The sequence below is a fragment of the Thunnus albacares genome, chromosome 3 (assembly GCF_914725855.1).
Source record: "Thunnus albacares chromosome 3, fThuAlb1.1, whole genome shotgun sequence".
In the NCBI taxonomy this organism is placed as follows: Eukaryota; Metazoa; Chordata; class Actinopteri; order Scombriformes; family Scombridae; genus Thunnus; species Thunnus albacares.
Window position 1 is genome coordinate 2,196,247 of NC_058108.1, and position 19,747 is coordinate 2,215,993.

The 19,747-nt window shown below is 40.7% G+C and overlaps 1 protein-coding gene across 4 annotated transcripts in view; it reads right to left on the bottom strand.

Annotated features, from left to right (window-relative positions):
* The window catches only part of sept9b (septin 9b), a 72,799-nt gene that overhangs the window by 36,105 nt on the left and 16,947 nt on the right, over positions 1–19,747 (bottom strand). For 3 of the 4 annotated variants that reach the window (XM_044345743.1, XM_044345742.1, XM_044345741.1), the window contains one exon: positions 7,815–8,498. In XM_044345743.1, coding sequence (XP_044201678.1) covers positions 7,815–8,498 — 684 coding nt within the window. Of the gene's footprint in view, positions 1–7,814; positions 8,499–15,729; positions 15,933–19,747 lie in introns of those variants that run through there. The other variant, XM_044345740.1, reaches the window with a different exon arrangement.

The following is a 19,747-nucleotide window of genomic DNA, read 5'->3' on the forward strand; positions in this document are numbered from 1 at the left end:
GTATAAATACATAAATATGAGACAAGACTGCACCCTCTCCTCTCATTTTTCATATCCAACACATGCTCATTTCAGATAGATACACACCCTCACACATGATTCCCTGCGCCCCCTCATCTTCTGATTTCAGCAGATGGCAGGACAGTGGTGCAAACGGCCATCTGCCTGTACATACACACACACACACACACACACAGAACAATTACTGTTTCTCCAGTATGTCCTCTATCAGCCAACAAGTGGGCCAAACATCATTAGCAGAGAATGTGGAGAAAATCTAACCTCACATGAACTGTTCCTCTTCATGAAAACCATTCCCAGTGTAATTATAAACTTCTCGCTATGCAGATGCTCCCATCGAGCGAGACAGAACCTAATTTCACTGTGCAAAAAATGTGAAAACCACATGGCCATCAAGCTTGTCAAGTTCAAAAATGTAGAAAATAACGCACATTTATTTTTCTTCTAGTTTTTTCTTCTTAGTATCACAATTGCCGTGCAATAAAGTGCTTACAGCAGGTGGCCGCGGTCCCTAGCTGCAGATCAGTCCACCAAAAAAATATAGTTCATGCCCCACATTACTCTGGCTTCATTTCTTCATTTTCATGGCCAAGATAAGGGACATGATTTTCCCATCAGTTTCTTGGACAATGGAACCACAACAGAGACTGATATCTGTATAAACAAAAGGGAGGATTCACCCGGAGACGGACCAGATAAATGAAGATAATGTCAACCGAGACTCAACGTTATCGCAGTTTGCTTCATTAAACTCTGATGGCCCATATCCTACTATTTGTCTTTTATCTTACGGTGATGGAAAAAGGTTGATAATGGTGGTTTGTGTGTGTGTGTGTGTGTGTGTGTGTGTATCTAATGTTAGGCTGTTTTGTTTAACTCCCTGTGGAAGACAAAGTGTGATCATTCTGTCATGTTCCCAGTGTGGTGAGAGGAAGTAGGGTGGGTGTATATGTGTGAGCTCGAACATGTGTGTTGTGCTTTCACATGTATGTAAAGGTGAAATAAGTGAATGTGTCTGTTTCACACTGTGCAGGAGAAAGTGAAAGAAGAGGGGGGGGGGGGGGCCTTTACCACAGTTGTGGGATTTGGCATGATGACTAAAAAGGACGAAGGTCTTTCTGCAGTGGTGGGAAACTTCTTTAACCCTTGACTTCCCCCAGATGCTCAATGTAAACTCCAACTTCCGAAAGCCTTATCTGGGGAAGAGGGGAACTGTGTGTGTGTGTGTGTGTGTGTGTGTGTGTGTTTATCTGGGACAGAAGTCTCAGCTCCACCCTCCTTCCCCTCCTCCTCCTCCTCCTCCAATGTAGGACTTTCATAAAAAAAAAAAAAAGGAAAACCTTTCATGTCCGGCCGTATTAGTGTCAGCACAGTTCAAAGAGTTGCAAGACATTGTTTTGAGTGAGTGTCTATCCTTATGATATATTTGAGTATTAAAATCTTTCATCAGACACAAATGGAAAAGGCCTGACATCTATGTGTTGGATGCATTTCTACAGCGATACACCAGCGTGGTCCAAGTCTCTGATCCAGCTCCATCCACTGAGTGAAAACACAGCAGCACTGAGAGATGAAACTGTTTCATTTACATTTTCACTTGTAAGTGAAACTAACTAAAAAAAAAAGACAAAATACAGGTTTATTTGACCAGGTTCACCTCTAAACAGATTTCACCTGTCACACACTGCCTCCTGGTGGCTCGTTTAGGAAGCACACTCAGAGGGAAAAGCTTTCCGATAATGAGAAGTGACACTTCGTCACTGTTTTGACTGCAGGACATTTTTGAAGTGAAAAGAGTCTACAGGCTCACTGACCTCAAGTGAGCAAATCAGCACATTATTTGGCAGCAAAGTCGAAGACACAGTCAGGGACAATCTGTGCCTCAGTGCGGGAACATCATCATGTCATCATCTTCAGGCAAAGATGAATATTATACTGTTTTACATAATTTCCCTTTCATACCATGATGAAGCATTAATTTATAATAAAGAGTTACAGCTGAAAAATACAAGGCTATAAATATCACCCTGCTGTCTGCTGCAAGTTATTAACTGTTATATAGTGTTTCCTGTTCAGGATTAATGTGGCCTTTTCACATATCCACCAATTTACTAATTGAATTACTTGTACAATGTACAGTACAGCAGCACTAATGCTGATTCACAAGCTACTGGAGAACCTTTCTGCATTTGATAAAACTTCTATATTCTGTATCCAAAGTGTCACAATTTCAATTTTTGCAACAAATAATGTGTCTATTAATGACGCTCTGCCGGTGAACAAGGAAATCCTACATTGTTGCATAAGATATAAGGATAAACAATCTTAATTTTAAGACATGTGACACAAAGGAAGGCAATTAACTGTGTTTAACTGAGCTGTCTCCTAAACAAAAACATCACTAACTAATTGAGTTTGTTTTAATTACAGCTTGCTTGTGAAAATGTATTTGTGTAACAGCATCGTATCATCACAATGTGATTCCACTGAAAGAGTTGTTACAGTAAAAGGTAACAATGAATTATTGCTGAGCTATAACAGAAAGTTCATCTAAACGTGTGATTCCTCAAAAACATCTGTGATAAGATTTTTTAAAAAAGTTAAGTTAGATGGTTTAATATCCAGGTTACTGCAAGATAACTTCCTCCTATTATTTCTTAATTTGTGTGACTACTGCTGCTGAACCTCAGAGTGAAACATATGCGACTTAGTAACAATGTTATTCTCAATCAGCAACGGTTCCCCATCACATGCATGTAAAGGCCTTTCCTTTGCCTCGCTCTTTATTTGAGGTAATTAGCTGAGGGGTCACACTGAGTAATGGTCTGGGATCAGTCCAGAGTAATTACACTGGGAGAGGATTGACCTCAGATATGCCTTTGCCTGAGGTTGCAAAGTTGCACGTATGTGTGTGTGTGTGTGTGTGTGTGTGTGTGTGTGTGTGTGCACGTGTGTGTGTGTATGTGTATGTGTGTGTGTGCGTCTGTGTGCGTGCATGCTTTGTGGGTGTGTGTGTGTGCTTGTGTAGGTGTGTCGATGAGAGACAACAAAAGTAAAACAAAAAATCTAAGATGAGGAAAGTGTGTGTGTGTGTGTTTGTGTGTGTGTACGTGTGTACGTGTGTGTGTGTGTGCCCCTCCCTGACCTATGGACAAGCAGAGACAAATCACCCACCGCCCTGTGCCGGCCCCTCCTCCCCGCTTTAAGAAGGTAAATCCAAAAAAGAGACAAATGGCTTCACGTGCTCCCTTTTCCATAATGACTACACCTCAATTAGGAAAACAAATGTACCACAAGATCATTGTTTATCTAGGCAATATACGGACAAATTCTAGTTCCAGTTTAGCATAAACTAAATGCTAAAATCAGGACATGAGGACACTAAATGAAGCATTTCTTAACTATAACTGAAAGCAGCAGCATCTATAACAAGATAAGATAAACTTTATTGTCCTACAAGGGAAATTTGTCTTGGGCTCCGAGCCACCGCATCACACAACACACTTACAGACAATGTCTCAATGCACACGTACACACATAAAACATAGATCATACATGCATACGTTGAAGATTAAACATACTTAATGTGTTTAATCATGCTTAAATTCATAACTTTAATTTCCTTTCCACTTTTATCTGTAACACAAATCCAGTTGAGATGGAAAGACAAATCCATCTCCGCTGTTTTTACTTCTTTATCGCAATGAAACACTGAAAGAGTTTCTAAATGAGGTTGTTGGATGTGACCAGAATGATAACCTATCAGTTGGCGTTATCCCAGTGAGAACACTATTTACGGTCCTCTCCAGGGTGTGGTAAAAAAGGACAAAGTCCATTTTTCATGTTAAAATAAAAGCAACTCTTTGTCTCTGTGATCTTATATAACAATGTCAAAAAGGAGCCCAATTATTTCATCTATGGTTATATTATTCCGTATCCTTCTCCTGCATGAGAACAGGACATATTTACCTCAGACGCGGTCTCCAGGTGAAACAAACTTTCTTAAATTTGAAAGCTGGTCTGAAAAATGATAAGAAATGTGCCATTTCGGACCACAGGTGGTACAGGCTTTTCCGTCTCGAGATGTTAGATAGAGCTCTTTCTGCAGTGTTTGATGGATTGATGAACAGCAGGCCTGGCTGTCAAGATAAGGTTCCCCCGTCTGGCTGAACACACAGGAGCAGATCAGATACCAATCAGCATGCAGAATGAGTGTAGTGCCTGTAGCCTGAAGTGAACCTGATGGTCAGGTCTGTCTTGAACGCGCTACTGCAATTTAACATTACCACATCAATTTGACGTTGTAACATAAATTTAACATCTTCTTCTTCCAGCACTTGAAGCTATATCACAGTTAAACCGAATGAAACAATAAAATCTATTTTTATGGCTCCATATCATACCCAATGAAATTTTCAGGATGTCTCGTGCATCATTTTATGTGCATCTCTCTGCAGTTTAGCTTGACATATTTAATGTCTTCGGAAACCATATGGTCTCTATACAACATGAGTTCATAATGATGGGTCTCTACTGACTTCAAGGCCCAAAACATGACATATTTTGCTAATCAGTGAACATTTGCAGTTCACTCTTTGGCATGTTTATGTGTGTGTTACGTCCATAACTCTTTCTCATGTTGACCTTTTACATAAACATCCCTATGTATCTCTGCTCTCTGTGAAGCTTACATCAAAGTACAGAGCGCTATTTGCTAGGAAGCTGGCAGACTTAGATCACATGACCCCTGAGAGAGGAAATCCACCTCAGTGAGGTCACACAGCAGGGGAAACAATCATGCTGACAGAACACGGAAGGAAGTACGGGATACTCTATGTGCCTGTGTGAGTGTGTGTGTAAACCACATAAATGACGTGTGATGTCATTTCCTCCTGGAAAAACCGAACGGTGCAGGAAGCAGCTTATCTAACAGCCTCCTGAAAACACAGACGACAGCTATATTTCAAAAATAAAAAAATAATAAATCTCTGCTTGTCTGTTGCCATCAGCTCTCATGTAAACTGAAACTGTATTATGTCATCAAAGGAAATACATAAGACATAATCTGACTTGCACCTCAGTGAATCTGTTGTCTGATAGTGCTATTTGCCGCTGCTGTTTTTCTTTTCCTCTTTTTCAGCACTCCTGATGATGCATTAGAGCAGAGCAGGGTGGGCTGGCTCTGAGCCCCTGAACCCTCCAGGCAGGCCACCCTTCATTAAGACCCCTGATAGGGGCCTCGCTCCCTGCGGGCAAATAAGTAGTTACAACCCCCATAATCCAGCAGAGAAGCATGTAAAACTTTCTGCAAGGACGCAGGCTAGAAGCTAAAAAGCACAGAAACATACGGACAGACATGGGGACAGTTGTTTGAATGTTCTGTGGGCGACGCAAACACAAATTACATCTGCTAGATGACAGAGTGCAGTATCTGCAAACCAAAAAACATACAACATCAAATGACCTAAAATAACAGGAGAACATACCCATTATCATTATCATTATCATCATCATCATCATCATGTTATAAGAGCTAATTATAAAATACTTGGCAGTGTGGCTAATAGTGATACAGCAACAGACAAATTTATCAAATCCTGAGAACACAGTGTTGATCTTTAACTGTAATGATGCAAGCTAGAAGCTGTTTCATTTGTGTAAGTGAATGAATGAATACATGAATATATATCTGAGGTTTAAATATCATTAAAATGTGAGATAAAATACCTGCTAAACATTTGTGCATTTTGTATACAGTACGTGTGTGTTTGAGTCTATTTCACAAAGACGTGTTTGTTCCCAACATTCACTTATACGACTTCAACTCACAGTGGGAAAAACAATTAAAATCTGCGGCTACGGGCACACACACACAATGTAGACCTAATGTAGACCTGTAATTTGGACTAAAATCTATCCTCTTTTACTGTAATAGTAATTGCTATTTAACTAACAGACTACTACTCTAGTGCTGCCAAGGTTAAACTTTCGTACATAACAAAAATCCCTCTGGGTTCCAATACTGCATTAATAACAGACATCCAAATAATACATGGATTACCACAAAAACAGACAGTCAGTCTGCTGTTTCTACTGACAGACGGGCCTCCAAGGACACAGACATGGTAACTTGTATTACTGACAGATATGCCGACATCAGATTAATCAAGCAACCCGCTCCTGTTACTGGTTTTTCTGTGCTGAGAGATCTGATACTGAGGGTAGTCTGCGTCCTCGGTGTTAGTGGAAAAGGAGCAGGGGAGATATGAAGTCGGTAGAAAAAAGTCCAAATGAATCAGAGTCCAAATGAAATGTAATCTGGAAAATGTGACAAAGTGTTTTTACCCAGCGGGGTTTGTGAAAAGCTAGCCTTTCATCACATGAGAAAATGTAATTTGGTTTTATGTGAGTTAAAGATAGCCTATTACACTCACGTTAATCTCTTTTCCTCTCTCTCTCTCTCTCTCTCTCTCTCTCTCTCTCTCTCTCTCTCTCTCTCTCTCTCTCAAACTGGTAAGTCTATGCTAAAGCAATCACACAGGCTGGTGAGCTAATTCAGTGACTGGTTTAAGAACATTTGTATTTTGTTTTAAGTTTCTTTTTTTGTATGTTTGTTCAGAAAGCATGTTTTTTTTTTTTGTATGCATATTTACATTAAAAACAAATGCTTGGATCCAATTTCTGGGGTTTTGACACTTTGCCCAAAGGTCTCAGTAATCCTACTTGTTGTTATGGTGGCTAGAACTAACAACTAAGCCCCCAGAACAGGAGAACAGTGTGGAGAGCTGCCACAGTTGTGTTGTCTGGTGCTAAATTGGACCCTCATGTTGAGCGGGCTGATCGATAATGTCCTCATTCACAAATACAGAATGTTTACTTCATCGGTTGTTTGTGTTGCCTCCCCGTTTGTCATACTTAAACATGATGATGAATTATGTCATGCACACCCACAAAAATACACATGCAGACGAGCGATGCGATACACGTTCTTGCCAATTGGTTTCACACTATTCCAATAATCCACAGGTGTTGGTGATGAACCACAAAAGCACAGTGCCAACAAACACAGGGAAGACGACTGCAGGCTAGTAAACATGGATATAAACAATGCGGCTTTCAAAATGCTCAAAAATCCATTATGTAAAATACGGGAAAGGAAATACATTTAACACATTTGTTACACTTCAAGGAGGTACACAAGTGTTTTTTTGAATAATACTGAATTTAAACTTAACTTTTGTTAAGAAACAGGACACCAGTTCTGGTTCTCACAACTTACCAGTTCCCACATCACAAATATAATACTGTAAATTATATATTCATGAATTATTTGAAATGCATGTTAGTCTTTTATTAGTCGGCACAAATCGTTGTTTGCCTCATTTCTTGTTTTGTTTTTTTTTAACTTACAGTTTAATGGACTTAAGATCAGTCTAAAGCACATAAAAATTGTTTTAGATTTTACACAAATGTGTATTTGGTATTTATTTAGTCTTTAATCAAATAGATGATCCTATTTTTTAGCAGTGGCAACATTCTGTTTCTTTATCAAGAAACAGAATAAGGGCTAGGTGATGATGAATACAACCTTTAGCCACCATGACTGAAGAGACAAACTGCACCACTGATCAAGGAAGATCAAGGACATGTCACTAAAAGAAACCACTGATTACCATCTTCTTATAAAACAAATACCACTGTATCTCAATTAAATAAGTGTGAGTAGACGACGTGGCAGTTTCAGCATCTGCCTCAACATTTCATGCTAAATATTATGTTTGAAGCAGACTTACTGTCAGTGTTGGGGGATTTGCGTCCGGCGTGGTTGGGCGAGGAGCAGCGGAAGGTGGTGACGATGGTGTTGTGGTGAGGATTGGGGTGGTGTGGGTGGTGTACTGCTGCGTGGTGGCCGTTGTTCTCTGGCGGAGCTCTGGTGATGCTGATATCAGGTTTACGGACATCCCCGGGACTGGGGGGCTCAAATTTGCGAGCGTGGTTCTGCTCAAGGGTCCGGCTGGTCCCGTTGTTGTTATTGTTGCCTTCGTTACGGCGTATCACTAGGGAGTCAGTAGGCGTCTTGGCGAAAGTGACCTCCCTCTTGTGGCTCATCTCGGGGGTCTTGGAGTGGCCGAGGACTTCGGGGCGTTTCAAGGCGCTGTTGCTCCCAAAGCGTGAAGAGGCGGGGCTGGTGATGTTATCCACCTGCTTGTTGGATGAAGAGGAGATGTCAATGGAAAGTTCAGAGCGGCGCGACACAGGCTCAGGGGTCTTGGAGCCTCCTCCACCCATGATGGAGCGGGGTTGGGTGTAGTTGAGGTTGTTGTTGTTGGTAGCTGGGGCGGCGGTGCCCAGGTCACGGTAGTAGATGCTGGTGGGAGACATGGCGTTACGGTGAGGGGAGTTGGTTGTCCGGCGGGAACCGGGGGAAGAGTGAGATGAAGTGTCGACATCCTCCACCTCAAAGGACCTCTTCAGAGCTGTATGTAAGGGACAAAGACAACATGTTAGTTGTCTGATATAGGAGAACTCAACGTATTGAAAGCACATTTACTCTTAGTTACAATTTCTTAACCGCAACAAGCTCATCTTTCCCTTATAAACCATTTATGGGTCAAGATTGCTGTTTATAGAAAGTAGGAACAACGTCATAAAGTATTCATCAAAAAGGTCATAGCCATTAACTGAGCAGTAAACAAAATGAGATGTTTTTTCTAAAAAAAACACAAAACACTATGAACAGCATCCAAGTAGTAAAGTGCCTGAGGTTTGAGGGTGGGGTATCTGTTGGTGGCAACACAAAAGAAACAGCATGCACAAGCAATTAAGCCATACCTATCTAATTTCATTACGTCCCCCATCAGCAGCAGTAGATTTTTCACCACACTGACTGTATAACGTGTTTTTTTGCGTTGTTCTGACATGACATGGATGCTACGTGTGCGGTACCATACAATATAAAGGTCTAGGGTTTTACACAAAGCCATTTGAAGCGTTTCATGACATAATATAATGCATGCAATCAGCCAAGAATCCTTCACTGCCAAGCATTTATGCAAAAAAAAAGTCTCACTGTGTATGAGCAACATGAGCGTACAGAGACGGAGGCACTTCCTTCCCCTAGGTCAGTCATGACGTGAGAAAATTGTTGCACTGTCCAAGATGAGGATACTAAGGGATGGAATCACCCCCTGGGAAGAGTGCACTCACACTGGCTGACAATCAACACGAATTTGACTCCCATCATGGAGTTGCTGTGCCAAGCCAGTGGCCAGGAGCTGGTATCATAATGACACACTATAGACCAGTCCGCTCACGCACACCCTTAAGAACATCTCCTGTTTCCTGTGATCCAAAAACTCAGTGCTGATTATTTGATCTGTTTGTGGCCTGTGGCGAGTCTGCGTGTGTGCATGCGTGTGTCTTTCTACATAACTACAGTATATGTAATTCTGTTCAAAGTGCTTGTAAAAAATAAGTTTTGTTCTATGACTGTGTGTTACGGGAAAGTGTACATGTTTATTTTTAAGTGACTGTAACCACAGGGAGGGGACCGTGCCCCAGCCCCACTGCCCTCTGTGAAAAGCCCATCTCCCTACACACACACACACACACACATCAGCCAGCACCACTAATCTAATTTACTGCTATAAGCTGCTTCATTCCAACATATTGGACATTTGATACAGTTTACCCCCTAACAAAAAAAATCAGGCCTAAGCCAACATCTTTTTTTCTTGTCTTAGTCGGACACACCAAGGACGTTCTTGTTCACCATGGGAATAAATGGATCAGCACTCACATCTTGGAGTTTATGGTGATTTGTGTTACAAATCTCCTCAGCCCACCACCACTCCCTGTACACCCTTTATCTACAACTTAAAGCAAGGTTACTTTTCATCTTTGGTAATCTTGGACTGTAAAAGACAGTTTTTTTTCTAAGGCTGTAAGGCTAGATTTAGCCACTCCAGATGGTTGTACAGTATCAACATTATGTTTGGAAACCATGACATGTCCCTTAATAAGCGTACAAAAGTTCTTAGTGTTAGAAAACACAGTAAACCACCTCTCACACACACTAACAGTAATTTTCTCACACTCCCATCACTCATTTTCTGTGTGAAGTTCTGATGAGAACAAAGTTCATTATCCAGTGAGGCACTGTAAAATCTATCCTTTATATAGATATACATATAAAGAAATTATACACAATAATAAACTTGCAATTTGTAAGTGGTGTCCAAACCCACAATGCCACTGGACTATGTCCTTCTTACAACTGCTTTCCTCAAGTTTTATGATTGCTGAGAGGGAGTCCAAGGCTGTGGCTACTTTAAACTCTGGCCAGAGGATAAGTTGGCCTGCCAAAATCTGTCTGCAGATTTCATAAGGAGCTGAAAGCTTGTGATGCACATTTTTAAAACTGTTGATTTAAGATTGTATTGTGTAGCGAGCAGGGCATTCATTTTTACCCTCCTCTGAGAACCCAAACACTTTAGGAGACCATGTACGCTCTAACATCTCTTGACACTTGCTGCAGACTTTTGTTACATTTTTGCCAGAGCTGTAAATGTGAGAACTCAAGTTTGAACATGGGAGGGATATCATGATCTGTCCTGTCACAAAAAAGAGAGTTGAACCGAGACGTTGTTATTTTCAGTGACCTGTTTAGTGATCCTAGATGAGTATTTCTGTTCTTGGCTGCTTTGTGATTATACGCCCTCAGGCACGACTTGAGTGCTTTGCTCTCAAGCTGTTTGTTTGTATTTAGGGACTGAGCAGCCAATGGTGCATGATTTAAGAGCAGAATTTGAATTTTGCTGTGCTTTAATGTTGTTTGGGAATATAGAGAATGGAAAAAAGGCATTTTGGGCATCTCTCGCTGAGATGATCACTCAGCTCCTACAGTGCGTTTTTAAGGATCATACTTCTTCCCAAAAGGCTCTTGGGTTTTCCATGTGGTCAAATGTCTCTCTTTCTTATTCAGCTAAAGCAAAATGGGAATCGGATCTTTTACTTCTTTGCATGAATATCACAAGTACAGGATCATGCGCACAAGTGTGGGACGGACAGATGGATGAAGGAGTATCTTTCCCAGTGAAACAGCATTCCCAGACTATGAGCTGGAAACAAGAGGTCCAGTCTACCTCAGAGGAACCTCATTAACAGCAGCCAGGAGTCTCGTCTCCCCACATCCCTCCACTACCTATCACCGCCCAGTGTCCAGTATCTCACAGTGTCTCATGTGGGTAGATAATGCAGCACAGACAATATAGCTCAGGATTATTGGCGCAACAAAAACAAAGATGGAGGCAGCTGTATCGTTACTTCGCGTTCATGGTCATTTGTCCTAATACAGCCCAGGTGTTAGGATAGGCTGCCTGTTTATCATCAGTGTCATCACTTTCTCCCAAGGACACCCCAACCAAACATTCAGTATCATCCCAGCCCAGATGCGCTAATAGGAAATAGTCAGGAGTTAGAGGGAGGAAAACAAACAGAGAGGCAAGAGAGGAAAAGGAGGAAAAAGAGACTGTAGATAGAGAGGCAAAGAGGTTTCGGGGTGAGAGATGAGGAGGTTAAAACAGGTCAAGACAAAGCTGCCACTCATTGTTTTCTCTATCTCTGATATTTAGTCGGGACTGACACCAGTCAACAAGGATTAAGCATGCAAATGTCCCACTATATTCCTGTTAGAGTTTAAGTTATGTCCTAACTGACACCTGGCTTTGTATTAGGGTTGGACTATATTTTGACCAGATATATGTGAGATAGTTTATCTATGTGTCTGGTATGAACATGTTTTAGGAAAGGCTGTTCTTTCAGGGGGGAAAAGCATTAGTACTATCAACCAGACACATTGATATTTCATTTCAAACATCTAAAACAGATAAGCTCAGAGGACACACATTTAAACAATACCGTGATATTACAATTTTGAAAATCCCCAAATGATTTCTGGAATGAGATCACGATTATATTGCACCTGCACAATTTAAAGGCCATGAAACAATGTAAAGCTAATAGTAAAGTAAATATAATCTATTTTCCATATGTATTCAATCACCATTACAGCTATAACATATTGTAGTCATGTCATACTCTCTGCTGCTCCGAGTAACTATATACAGAAGTATAACAGAAAGACTGTATATTGATTCTGATGATTGATATTAAACTGCTGTTAATGAATCTCTACACTTCCTACATATGTATCACAATTAAAGCCTTCTGGGAAAGTCAAGTAATAATGCCTCCTGAATTACCAAACAGACTTTTAACATGAAACAGATGGAAAAAGGGGCTGCATTTGCAAAAAACAGCAAACAGCAGTAATGCCAAATTAACACAGTAAACAAGATGTGCAGATCAGAAAACAAGTTGGTTTCTCACAAGAACATGAGAAAACAGGGGAAGTTTGAAATAAAGGCCATTCCTCAGAGCATTATGTGTCCAGCCTACTTTGCATCTGTAAACACTCAAATAATTTAACTGATTAGACATCCTCATTCATTTTGTAACTGATGAAGAAAATTGCTTATAAAAACACTCCACACCACACCAGCAGTTAATTAATAAAGGATGTACTGTACACAACCTTGAACTCATAATTGCTCTTGTAATTCTAGCATCAAGTGATCAAGACAGTTACACTGGTTATATAAAACCATTTCACATACAGTGGAGTTTATCTGATGTCAAGATCTGCAGAAAAGTCCATGTGGTCAAACCAGGAAAAACATTACCAAACCTCCTATTTGACAAGACAAGGCCAAGCAACTAGCTATAGAATTTCACACTATTTTGCTTGGTCAGACGAAACCTTAATGCTATACTGTCAAACACACACTTCCTCCAAGTGCCCACCAATAGTGTTGGGTTTACTAATGCTGACCAGCAGCAGCACAGCTCACTATGTCAGATTTACTGCACGGTTCCCTGGCCGACACCCTGCATCCAGCACAAAGGAATTCTGGGAGTGTTAGAGGTGTTCATGTGATAGAAGAGGTAAGTTGGTGTAGATCTCGGGGTCAGAATTGTGCACTGTTTGTGGTAATGTTGAAGTACCAGATGTTTAGAAATAGGACGTGAACCCTGATGAGCACCAATAAAGACACACACACACACACATTTACAAAGTCATTTAGGTAACTGTTAAATAGTTGACCTGGTGTTTGGCTTCAGGCCTAAACCTTTGACAGGTAAAGCCTTGTTCTGTCCCTTTGATCAGTCACAGGTTAAATATCCGCTTCATGGACAGATTGATTTACATCAGTAACCAGTGGTTGCATTCCACTTAACACCTGTTAACACACACTTTCTGGACTCTCAATAAAGTCCTGATTGAAAAGGGAGTGTGGGGGAGAGAATGTAGTTGGCAACAAGAACTGATGCAGAAAATGTGTGATTAAGTGGTGCTCAGCGACCTCAAAGCAAGACCAAGCACTTTTTACCGTATGAATCACACACACTGACAAAATAAACATGTTTCAGCAAAAAATATTTATATATTTCCAAAGAAGGCAGAACACTGAATCTACCAGCAAATTACTGGGTAGAGAACATGTTGATGCCGAGCTGCTTTGTGAGTGTATGTGTGTGTGTGTGTGCGTGTGATTGCAGTACAAGGAGCAAAGACAGCAGCTAACAGAATATTCAGTTAAACGGGTATTACACATGACAAATCACAAACGGTACATTTACTGGTCTAATAGAGGCATACTAGCAATGCCAAACCTATATTTTCAACGACCTGAGGTCCAATATAACTTGCCTTAGAGGGAACAGGACCACAGAGAACTGTTAAGAAAGTGTTGTATTTAAGCACATAATCCATTTGAACCAACGTTAATAGCACACTGGCCTCTTTGCCAGGTTTAGAAAATGTACCACACACATGCAATTCCTCCATTTCAATATTAATTTCCTCTCTGTGTCCACATGCTACACCGGAGCAACAACATGGCACCTTTAAGCAGATACCGTAATTAGTCCAAATAACTTGGACTGTACACAAAACTCAGTTTAGGTTGGCAAACATAGACGGAGTCCATGTATGACTCTAAAAAGCCTCTCTGAATATACAAATATGGGCTTATTCTGGACTGGTGAGTCATCAGTTTAGATTCAGCCAGAGACATTTTCTACACTTAAGACAATCATAATATTATCTCAGCATGTAGATTCTATGGTAGTTTCTAACATCCATTTTCTATAATAGTAACACACACAAGTTCATCCATTATTACATCTTTAATGTGCTCAACAATTAAATTGCTCTCAGTGCCTATTTCCTCTTCAGTGTGAGATTCAGTGCAGTGTAATGTACTGGAAAACATAATGGTATGGATTTACTCAGTCAAGTGCTTTTCATTGTACATCTCTCTACATCTGTTCCAGTCCTGGATGGAAACACTGGAATGGTTCACACTGGCCATTATTATCCACCAGCCCGTGGTGCTGCAGTAGTTTGTTCTGAATACTATCAGTGGTTTTATGTTACATGAGTAAATGCAATGAGTCAATTGGTATTGGCCTTACTCCCTCACTTCATTGGCCTTACTTCATTCAGTTCAAGTTAACCTGTTTACATTTACTGGCCTTTTCTGGACAACCCACTTCACACAACCACCATCTATACCTGTAATATCCCAACTGTACAGTATCTTAACAAGCTCATATAATCGGACTCTACTGATGTAAACTAAGTAAGACCAAATTATCCAAGTAACCAAATAAAAACAAAATGCCTTTAATGTTTTAAAGTAACTACTAATAATTTGATTTCAATCAGATTACAGCAATTCCTCAGCTATTGAAACTTTAATATAATAACCTCAATCACGCTGTTGTTGTCTGATTATCATGATCAGATAAAAGTGTACATGCACAAACAAAACAACTAAGAAACTTGATAGAACTCAATTTTCCAAATTATTACGGTCAATTTAGTTTTGTAGCATTTTAAAGATCCAGTCCTTTGAATGAATGAATCAATGTAAACTAGGTTACAGACGTCGCATCGTCTGAACTCTCCAATAACTACAATAAGCTAAAATATTGTCTAAATATTGTTAGGGAAGTGAACTTTTTTCTGGCTTCTCCTCTCAGCATCAGTCCATGACATCTGACGGTGAGCATCAGACCAGCTGGAGCGACCCAGTCTGACCGGAGGAGGAACAGGAAAAAGGTAGGGAAGGAAGAAAGAAAGAATAGCAGAGGATGTGGAGGACAAATGGAATTAATGCCAGCTCCACACTGACTTAGCAAACAAAGGAGAGACACAGTTATGGATGTTGTGTGAGGGGTTAGACAGATGTTAGCTCTTAATGTTGAGGTTTCCACTGTCTCTCTTAGTGCTTTCAGCTCAAGGCTTTCCGGTACTGGAATAGTGTGGTGTCAGTGCTGTGTTTGTTTCTATTATTGACGTAACTTGGGTATAATCAATAACAGACTAGAGGCTACAGGGACTTGGCTAGCATATGCCCACCGCCCTGTTCTTAGCATACAGTAACAAGCAGACACATACACAGTACCCACACTCATAAAAATACATGTAAGAGACCTTCAGATATGCACACACATCACATTCAAACACAACATCAACACTACTCACAGACATCATACTTCAAGATGTTGGCATTTTTATTCCCTCCTCACTACAACCTGTCAGCGTGCACATTTAAAGTGAAAGAAAGTCAAAACACAAACCTTCAAAATCTGAAATAATTCCCTCCAAGTGAGGATTGACTCCAGAATCAGACATCTTTTCAGTCATGAAATTTCAGAAAACTTCTTTGCCTCTCAGTGTTCAGGCAGTTAATTCTGAACAAATTCCAAAACAGAGCCAATGAGAAACAAGTCCTGCAAGCCCACAACTTTCTTATAGCAGCAACGTATTTTTGTCTGACTTCCCACTAAGTCCTCTGTGACGCTGCATCCAGACTTCAGAGAGAGCGAAAAGGCGAGCCTCCTCCCATCTCCTCCCCTCCTTGTAGCTTGAAACACACTCCCCCTGCTCCCCTCTATGTCCTGTGAGTGTGTGTGTTTCCCCCTACCCCCCACACACTCCTACATGCACACGCAAGCATTCACGCAGACAACAGACCCTGTCATACCTAGAGACCCTTTTTCCACTGCAGTGGCTCTCAGGTCTGATTTCCTGATCCAGCTTCTGACAGTGAAAGTGGACATGTCACACAGTTATTTTAACAGAGTTAACCTGCAATCAGAAAAGAACCCCTGTTACAACTGTGACTCTTCAAATGACCTTCAGAGAGGCTACTTTTACTCTGTCACAACTACAGAGGGACTACAGTTAAAGTAGGAGTGAAGTAAGAGGTGTCACTTTCAGGTAAACAACCTTCACAAACTGGCTGGCATGTTATTTAAAGTGCAGTCACTTCTGTAGTAACTGCTGACCTGAGGGGACGTCCTGGAGAAAGTTGACATTAGGGATATACGATGGCGCCTCTGGGCAATCAGAGGGAGATTCATGCACCAACCCGCCCTCTGTGACACCACGATATCAGGAAGGACATGGGAATTTGAGCTGTGGTGGACACATCTGACCAGGTAATCGAGCACTGCTGCACTTCTTTTGGGAGGGACACTGACGACAAGCCAGCCTTTTGATGTGGTGGGTATGGTTACGCTTTCTTGTCCTTGAGGCTGCTGTGGCCAATTTAGAGCTTGTTCTTTGGGGGAGAGAGAGAAACACTGTTGAAAAGGTGTTGATAAAATAACTTAAAGTGATGAAATATCAAAGTCGGCCTTGCATTTATTTAGCCACTTCCACTATTTCCCTGTGGGATGTGCTATAGTATTTCTTTTTCCTGAATCTTCCAGAGAAACAAAGCAATAGAGATGCTATCACTGTAAGTAGTGATTGGTCACGAGTGAATGCTTTATCACAGCTTCCTGTTTGGAGCCAGACGTGACTGCAAATTAGATTTTGGATAAGTTGTCCATGATCCTGGGTCATTTTGACCATTTCAAACTCTTGGGTAGGGTCGTAACAGTGAATTTAGAAGCTGGTCCTCAATCAGCACTCAAAGGAAACCTAACCTCACAGCAAGAACCACAGGAAGCTGCCATTTCCACTCCCAGATAGCCATAGGACACTGTCACCCATTAGATATCACAAATCCCATAGTGTTTCACCCTTCGCAAAGGCAAAAAGGCACAGCAGCAGTGCCTACAGGCACTTTTATAAGCTGCAAGTATAGTTTGGGAAATCCCATTTGAATGAAAAGCTCCATTCTAAAGGACACTATTAGGATGCCAAGCCCACCCAGTGGCCCGTAACCCTAACACCTGAGAGGTCGATGGTAACACAGAGTAACACTGTGTGTTTATAGTGAAGTCTGGTCATTTCATAAAACCGCTGGCAAGGTGTCTCAGGATAAGGAACAGAATGTACACACAGTATTTGCATGTGCCCTAAATCCATCAACTTTACTGGGTAGAATATCTGTCCTAACTCTAACCCTGACAAGCTTTCTGTCACATGTTAAGCAATTAAGCTTTGAGTCCTTGTTGTAACAACACACATAATGAGCGTCACACACCCTGACAGCTGTGTGTGCATTTATAACCAAAGTGTTTGTTGACCTGTGCCTACATGCATTTTTAGGGCATAGTGCACCTTGGCATGCTTGTGAAAATACATCTGTATGTTCATACTGTATGGTAGACCTATTAATATGTATCTATATATACATGCTGTACTTATAAGTAACAAAGTGTGTGGCCCCTCAGGACCCATGCAGGCCGAAGCAGGCTGCACTGTAAACCATATGCCACAAGGCTCTGTAGTACTCAATTAAACCAAAACACACAGTGTGTGAAATACACACCTCCCAAGCCAGTGTGTATTTATCTAAACATGGATACACACTCTGGGCTGGCTGCGAGGCTGAGCGACAGAATGAGGCAAAGCTCCAAAACAACATCTGGAGAAGCGTGTGTAGTCTGTGTACGCGTTTGCACTGCAAGCAATGTTATCTGAATATGCGCCTGTGCATACATGTGCTTGTGTGGTTACTTGACAGTGACTGCGAACGCGTCTGTTTATGTGTGTCTGCGTGTCTCTGTGCCCCTGAAATAGCACTGTAAACACAGAAGTCTAGAGGGATAAATCTTCATAACCAAAACCATTCTGCGTCATATCTCTGTGGTGCTGAGAGACACCAGAGCTGTGCTTGTATATACCTTGTTAATATCAACAATCATAGGTGTGAAAGTGTGTAATCTGCTCAGAAATGTGTTGTTCTACAAGTAATTGAATAATGTTTTCATCAGCAAGTTGGTCAGATTTCAGGATTCATGCTGTTTTTGTTGTTCATGTTGCAGCTTGTGGAGACCTTGAATTCGCTATTTCTTTACAAATTTACAACATAATTGTTCAATTTTTCTCTGTAATGTGATTTTAATAGTTACATAGGGAAAGCATCTAAAACTGATTAATGGTCCTTGGAACGAAGCAATAATGTTGTGACACAAATTCATGTACACCAGAAAGTAAATCACTTCATTTTTCTATATCAATATGACGTTTATGCTGGAGACATTTATTAAGTACTTTAGATTTTGGCCTTTGTTGCTTGGTGAGTTGAAGACAAACAGGAATTCACTGCAGCCACAAACATTTATTGGCAGGAAGCTGCACGTAACCAACCTCTCCACTTCTATTTGCCTATATGAGCTAATGCATGTGGTTCCAGCGTTTATCTAAATGACACCTTTTAAAGTTGATCGGTTTGACCTACATGTCCAGGAAGCATGGCGAAATTACACTGCTGATTGTGAGTGGAATAAACTCCCTTTTTGGTGCAGAGCCTAAATAACACACTGTCACTGCAGAAATATTCTGCACTTTAAACAGGGTTATGAAAATGCTGGAATAAAGGGAATATATATATATAACAATTGACAGTTTCAAGAAAGAACAGTGAGACTATCATTTAGATTATGCTACTACTGAGACTCTTGTTTTTATTAACATGACGACAGGTTTTTAGGAAAGCTATTATCCTTGTTCTCTTCAATAGTAAGCTTTTAAATTGGCCTAAAAGCTATGTGGACAATTTTATGTTGGCAGCAACAAGGGCTGCAGTGGTTTTAAGACTTGGATGTTACTCCCTGTGTGCATTGTTCCACTGCGCCCAAATGGCGTTTGTAACACAGATGGAGACTGTGATATCTCTGTCCACCTAAACACAACACGAACGTTAATCTGTTGAAGATTTATACAGAACAGACGTGGTTGTCACTGTGAAGATCGCTTTCACAGTTTCACATTCCGTTTCGTGTATGAAATGATACAGGTATAAATGAAGCTCCTCAAGTTGATCTAAAATATAAATAATTTAATAACATGTCACATGCTGCAATTTGTGTACAAAATGTGTTCAGTGAAGTTTATGTTTTATGGGACAAAATGCAAATGGAAACAAAATAAATAAATATTATACACAAATTCTTTGCATGAAACATATATGAACTGGTGTGTCATGTCATGCCAATGCATTCTAACTGTGTTGTATGATAACATCTGTTAAAAATGTGACTATGGTTTTGTGACGTTAGGCCAATATTTTCTACATTAAAGTCAAAATGAAATGAAAAATGTCTTTTTTTAACCCTTTTGGATCACATCCCCAGTCATGTTATGCACCTATTACACACCCATCAATCAATCTTCAACTTTTAGTGACGCAGAGCTGAG